General features: G+C 47.9%; 2 protein-coding genes across 4 annotated transcripts in view; one reads left to right on the top strand and one right to left on the bottom strand.

The window, feature by feature from the left end:
* PLD3 (phospholipase D family member 3) overlaps positions 1 to 1,245 on the bottom strand; it is an 18,347-nt gene extending 17,102 nt beyond the window's left edge. The window contains exon 1 of one of the 2 annotated variants that reach the window (XM_006096728.3): positions 1,132 to 1,245. The gene's annotated coding sequence lies outside the window, so the exon portion shown is untranslated. The remainder of the gene's footprint in view (positions 1 to 1,131) is intronic. The other variant, XM_006096729.3, reaches the window with a different exon arrangement.
* A 147-nt stretch (positions 1,246 to 1,392) lies between these two features.
* The window catches only part of CUNH19orf47 (chromosome unknown C19orf47 homolog), a 19,412-nt gene continuing 13,967 nt past the window's right edge, over positions 1,393 to 6,837 (top strand). Inside the window, exons 1-2 of one of the 2 annotated variants that reach the window (XM_006096724.3) lie at positions 1,393 to 1,528; positions 5,632 to 5,733. Coding sequence is in view for 1 of the 2 variants with exons in the window: in XM_014462638.2 (XP_014318124.1) it covers positions 1,433 to 1,528 (96 nt within the window). In the remaining variant the exon portion in view is untranslated. The remainder of the gene's footprint in view (positions 1,529 to 5,631; positions 5,734 to 6,837) is intronic. The other variant, XM_014462638.2, reaches the window with a different exon arrangement.

Genomic DNA, 6,837 nt, shown 5'->3' with positions numbered 1-6,837 from the left:
CTGCCTCATCTCTCTGTATCCTCAATTCTAGAAGTCAAGGGAGGTCTGGGTCTAAGCTTCCTCTAGTCTCCCCCCTGCCCTCCCCTCACACCACTATACCAGCTAAATGCTCTCATTTTTTTGGGTAAAGATCACTCAGTCCAACAAGGTGAAGAGATAAGGATTAACTATTTACATGAGCAAGATTCGTGATGGCTGATGGGCCACCCCCTCAAGTGTGGTGCTGTGGCAGATGTGAGGACAATGTGGAGATCGTGATGTGGGATGGCTGCCATGGCAGGAGGGTATCTGCATGGTATACGGTGTGTGACTGACACCATCGCAATGATGAAGAGGTGGGGGCAGGGAGAGAGCAACAATGAGGAGGTGATGAAGGTGATTGGACGAGGGTGAGAGTGACATGGTTACTAACAATATTAGCCCAAATCACCATGTCAAGCTGGACATAACACAAGAATAAACTGGCAGAATCCTCCCAATCACCCCTGATATAGGTGTCCTGTGTGCATTTCATAGAGGAGGAAGCTTGGATTGCAAAGGTGTGACTAGTAGCCAAGGTTACCCAGAAGTTTAGTGGGGGAGCTGGATTCTGGCTCTACCCCGCATGGTGGTGAGTATGCGACACGGGCAAATGCTGGAGATGTGGAGGGAAGAACCCTGTAAGGCAGCGTGGCTCCTTAAGGGGAAAACCAGAAGCATGAGGCATGGACGGTGACAGCTAGAGGAGCAAACGTGACATGGGAGAGATGGTGACACAGGGGCGAGGATAACACAGGGGAACATGAACGCGATTTAAGGTGAGGGTGACAGGAGACGTGCGAAGGTGACACGGGTGTATGATGACAGTTTAGCTGGCGACATAAGAAGCCGATGGCGACTACAAGGGGCAACTGTGAGCTATGATGGCAATGGGCGCTTAAAGGGGACAGCGAGTTAGGGGGTTGATGGCGACAGAAGGAAGGTGATAGTGAAAGAGGGGGAATGGTGACAATTTAAGCGGGATGCGACATAAGGGGAGGAATGGCGATATAAAAGGACCGAGAACAACATAAGGGTAGAGACGCATTACCGACACGAGGTGACAACACAAGGAGGGCAGCGGAGGCGCCGCGCCCCCAGATCGCACAGTACCTGCACTGCCCGCTCCCACTCCAGCACCCAGCCGGGCACGAACCCTCGGTATTGGAGCTGGGCCCTACACCCCCGCTGTGCGCAGGCGCACTCTGGCTGGAATGCGGGTCAGCGTGGGCCTCGCTTGTGCGTTTCTGATTGGCCGCGCTCCTCGCTACTGCAGGGCGGGGGGAAGTGCCTTGGAGACTGTGAGTGATCACGTGACGGCTGCCGCCTTACTCTCGTTGGTGGCGGCCCTGGCGGCTAGAGCGGCCGCGGGCGGGTCAATCTCGCTTCCGGCGGCGGGAGCGGTGCTTTCGGGATGGACCTCCGGGCCAGGGGAGGGGGGAGTCTGACAGTTGGTTCCGCCCGGAGGGGCGGGCGGGCGGCGCGAGTGGGCGCGGGCCCGGAGGGCCAGGTGAGGCGTGGGCTGGGAGAGGTGGGATTGGGCAGGAAACGGTGGGGATGGATGGCATCCAGGCTCACTGGCGCTGCGTTGCGGTCCTGGATAAACGACTTTTTTCTTTGAACCTCAGTTTCCTCCTCTGTAGACTGGGGGTCAGTATCTGACTATAGCTTCCTCCTTCTGGTTTGGAATGAGAAGTCAGCTCGCGCTTGGCGGAGCCCCTCGCTCTGCGCCTGGCACTGTGCTCACTCGTTAATATACTCTTATTGTTAGTTGTGATGATGATGTTTGTGCTTGGCGGGGAAGATCTGGATGTGGGAACGTGGAAGATTGTTGGACTTGGAAGCCAACAGATTTCAGTTCAAGTCTCAGCTCCCCTAGCAGTGGGCCTGTGCCTTCGCCTCTCTGCGCCTTATTTCTGCAGTGAGGACTAGCAGTCCGAATATCATAGGGTCCTTGTGAGGATGCTGACGAAACGTGCGTGTAAAGCTCCTAGCACAGGGCCTGGGACAGTATTGAGTAGAACTCGCTAGACTCATAATAATGATTTTGAGTCATTGTTGTTGCTGGGACTTCCAAGGCAGTAAAAGGAGGGAGGAAGCTCAAAGACAGCAACAGGAACAACCTGGAATCTGGAGTCAGGGAAATCGACATCCTGCCACTTACAAATATTCCAAATCCCACGATTTTTCTTTTTCTTTGAAACTACTGATGCATTTTCCTCCAGTCAGTTAACTTGAGAGAAGGAAAAGTGGCCTGGCTGGCCATGAGAAAGGAACTCTTCACTTGAAATACAATGGAAACAGAACAGTCCATTAAATTGAGTGTGATTCCATATTGTCAGGTACATGGAACTCATCAAGTTACCTAATACTCGGTTCCCAGCTCACACTTTGCATAGGACTAGTATAAGTCAGTGACTGTCCTTTCCTTTTCCTAGCTCACTGAAGATTTATTTATTTTATTTAATGCACACAGATCTCCTGCCGAGCATTGTTCTAAGTCAGTGGTTCTCAACCTTGGCTGCACATTAGAATCACCTGGGAATCTTTTTAAAATCCTGATTTCTGGGCCTCATCCTCCGGAAATTCTGTTTCTTTGTTACTAATGTTGTGGCCCCACCACATAACAAAGAAACAGAATTTCTGGAGGATGGGGCCCAGAAAATAGGATTTATTTAAAATTAAATCTTTATTGTTCAGATTATTACAGTTGTTCCTCTCCCTCCCCCCCATAGCTCTCCTCCACCCAGTTCCCACCCCACCCTCTGCCCTTACCCCTCCCACTGTCCTCATCCATAGGTGTACGATTTTCGTCCAGTCTCTTCCTGCATCCCCCACACCCCTTTCCCCCAAGAATAGTCAGTCCACTCCCTTTCTATGCCCCTGATTCTATTATATTCACCCGTTTACTCTGTTTCATCAGATTTTTTATTCACTTGATTTTTAGATTCACTTGTTGATAGATATGTATTTGCTGTTCATAATTTTTATCTTTACCTTTTTCTTTTTCCTCTTCTTAAAGAATACCTTTCAGCATTTCATATAATGCTGGTTTGGTGGTGATGAACTCCTTTAGCTTTTCCTTATCTGTGAAGCTCTTTATCTGACCTTCAATTCTGAATGATAGCTTTGCTGGATAAAGTAATCTTGGTTGTAGGTTCTTGCTATTCATCACTTTGAATATTTCTTGCCACTCTCTTCTGGCCTGCATAGTTTCTGTTGAGAAATCAGCTGACAGTCATATGGGTACTCCCTTGTAGGTAACTGACTTTTTTTCTCTTGCTGCTTTTAAGATTCTCTCTTTGTCTTTTGCTCTTGGCATTTTAATTATGATGTGTCTTGGTGTGGTCCTCTTTGGATTCCTTTTGTTTGGGGTTCTTTGCGCTTCCTGGACTTATAAGTCTATTTCTTTCACCAAGTAGGGGAAGTTTTCTGTCATTATTTCTTCAAATAGGTTTTCAATATATTGCTCTCTCTCTTCTTCTGGCACCCCTATAATTCGGATGTTGGTACGCTTGAAGCTGTCCCAGAGGCTCCTTACACTATCTTCATATTTTTGGATTCTTTTTTCTTTTTGCTTTTCCGGTTGGGTATTTTTTGTTTCTTTGTATTTCAAGTCTTTGACTTGATTCTTGGGATCCTCTTGTCTGCTGTTGGATCTCTGTATATTATTCTTTATTTCAGTCAGTGTATGCTTAATTTCTAGTTGGTCTTTTTTCATATCCTCGAGGGTCTCACTAAATTTATCGGCAGTTTCCAGAAAATTCTTGAAAAACCTTATAACCGTGGTTTTGAACTCTATATCCAGTAGTTTGCTTTCCTCCATTTCTGTCATTTGTGACCTGTTTCTTTGTCTCCGCATTTTTTACGCTTCCCTGTGTTGATAGAGTGGCTTTGTGTGCTAGGTGTCCTATAGGGCCCAGTGGCTCAGCCTCCCCAATTACCTGAGGTGGACACTCTTGGTGCACCCCTTTGTGGGCTTTATGCACAGTCTTGTTGTAGTCTTGTTGTAGTCAAGCCTTGATTGTTGTCGGTATCACTGGGAGGAATTGACCTCCAGGCCAATTGGCTGTGAGAATCACCTGTGTCTGCAGTGGGAGAACTTCTGTGCTGAAGACACCGTTTTGGGGCAAGACTTGCTTCAGTGGGGCTTTGGTGCTCACTGAGTCTGCCCCCTGAGTGTGTCCCTTATGGATCTGAGGAGTTGTAATCTGGGTGGTCCCACTCTGACCACTGGGTATACTGGCTCTTGGATCTAAGGAGGTGCTAATTTAGCCTCTGCCTGAGGCTACCCAGCAGGAGCTACCAAGAGATCTGCAGATTCCCCTTCCTTTTTGGGGGTTTGGAGGTGCCCAGATGAGGCCCAGCTGTGAAGCAATGCAAGCTGCTGTGGGGCCTTGGAAGTTCTGGGTCTGTCTGGCCCAGCTGCAATTTGTTAGGTATTTTTCAGATTGCAAAGGGCCAGGGCATTCATATGCAAAAGCCTCTGCCACAGCCTGGGTGGGGCGGAGCAAACAGCTATGGCTGATCCTCAGCCCTGCCCTAAGGGGCCCCGCGTCTCAGTGTCCCGGTAATTGCTGCAAGCACCTCTGAGGGAAAGCCGCCCTCAAGTTCTGAGTTCTGCCTGCTGCCAGACAGTCCAGTTTCTCCCCGTATGAGTCCTGGGTCCCCAGAGACTTCCCGGAACCGGAGTTCAGAGCAGTCGGGAGCTTGTGACTCCCTCCCAATTCAAAAAGACAGCCGCATCCTCAGGTACCAGCCCCTTTCTGTGCGCGCTCAAGCCTCCGTATCTCTGCACTTTACTTCCGCAGCTCCTCTGAGTCTCAGTGTGCTTTTCTCTTTCCTTCTAGTTGTAGAATTTCCACTCAGCCAGCCCTCCTGTAGTTCTGGATGATGTCTGTTTTGTCTTTTTGTTGTATTTTTGAATTTGTTGTGGGAGGCAGCAATTTCCGGTGTTTACCTATGCTGCCATCTTGGTTTCTCTCTGAACTCATTTACTCTTAAGAATAGATACTCTTATCATTCTTATTTTATAACCAAGGGAAGTGAAATCCAGAAAGGTTGCCCCGCCTGCGTGGCTCCGGCACCGGTGTGGCTCAGTGGTTGAGCGTCAACCCATGAACCAGGGGGTCACAGTTCAATTCCTGGTCAGGGCATATGCCTGGGTTGTGGGCTTGATCCCCAGTGTGGGGCGTGCGGGAGGCAGCTGATTAATGATTCTCTCTCATCATTGATGTTTCTTTAAAAAAAATATATATATATGTTTATTTATTGATTGATTGATTGATTTCAGAGGGGAAGAGAGAGGGAGAGAGAGATAGCAACAACCTGGGCATATACTCTGACCGGGAATCTTGGTTCATAGGTTGACGCTTGAGTGATGCCGGCTGTGCTCATCATATCTCTCCCTTTCCCTTCCTTTCTGAAATCAATTTAAAAAAAAGAAAGAAAGAAAATTTAAGCCCCAGAGTCAGGGTTAGGAAGTGGTAAATTAAGATTTGTATCCACGCCTTGTAAGGGCTTAGCACAGGTTATCTAGTATATGGCAATTACTTGAGTTTGGGGAGTGGTCATTTTTCCATTATTATTAATGTTATAATTTTCACCATTCAGAGAGTCAGCGCTGGAGATGGGCTTTTAATGGTGGAGAGAGGAAACTGAGTCCAGCAGGGAATTCTGCAGCTGTAGGAGAATACCAGTACTTAAAGGCTTCTGGTAAGCGTTAACTGAAACCTTGCAAAGACAGATCACAGTGCCTGCTCATAGTAATCCCTTGACCAGCATTATCATAGCCATTGGACTGACTTGGGTTCAAGTCCTGGCCCTGTAGTTACTTATTGTGTGACCTTGGAGCTGCCATTCTCCTCTGTAACATGGGGATCGTTTTTACTTTCTTCCCCTGTGGTTGTGAGGAATCACTGAGATATGTATATACTCAGTCCCTAGCAAGTGAACATTCAGTAGGAGCTACTGCATGGGCACTGGAATCAGGGAGAACTTGTTTTTGAATCCCAGTAAAGCCATTTGCTAGATGTGGCATTTGGCAAATGACTGCACTTCAATGAGTTGGTTTCTTTCATTGATTAAAAGGGGTCTGATGCTAGTCCTCACTCATGAGGAGGTTGTGAGGCCTCAGCATGATGCCTGGCTCTGGTCCTGGTATATAAATGTTTTTCTGTCTGACTCATTGAAGCCTCTTCTTGCCCTGCCCTTTGAGAGATGCAGGTATGTTATCTTTGTCCACTAGTAAAATCCAGGAGGGAAAGTGGGTGTTAGAGCATCAAGTACAGGGTGGAATGATGTCTGTGATCATGTTCATCAAAGGATGCAGCAGGAGCCAGGGAAAGGCAGATGAATCCTCGCTGGCGGCAGAGGAGAGAATCTCACGTGTGGGGACTTAGGGGAAGCTTCACAAAGCAGGCAGCAGCAAAGCAGAGTGAGAAGGGCTTGCCAGGAGAACAGGAGAAGATAAACATTCCAGGCACAAGTGACATTCTGTGTGAAAACTGGGAGGTAGGCAAAGCCCCCGAGTGTTAGAGGAAAGGCTGGGGTGGGAAGCCTGGGAGTTAAGAATAGCCCAGGCTTAGTGAGCATCGGACAGTGTCTCAGGTGCTTTGTACATAGAAACTCACGGCATTTGTCTAAGGCAGTGGTCGGCAAACTCATTAGTCAACAGAGCCAAATATCAACAGTACGATTGAAATTTCTTTTGAGAGCCAAATTTTTTAAACTTAAACTATATAGGTAGGTACATTGTTATTAACTTAATTAGGATACTACCGGAAGGCTTAGGAAGAGCCACACTCAAGGGGCCAAAGA

This window comes from Myotis lucifugus, unplaced genomic scaffold, assembly GCF_000147115.1.
Source record: "Myotis lucifugus unplaced genomic scaffold, Myoluc2.0 scaffold_185, whole genome shotgun sequence".
Lineage (NCBI taxonomy): Eukaryota > Metazoa > Chordata > Mammalia > Chiroptera > Vespertilionidae > Myotis > Myotis lucifugus.
This window is presented reverse-complemented; position numbering and strand designations above follow the sequence as displayed.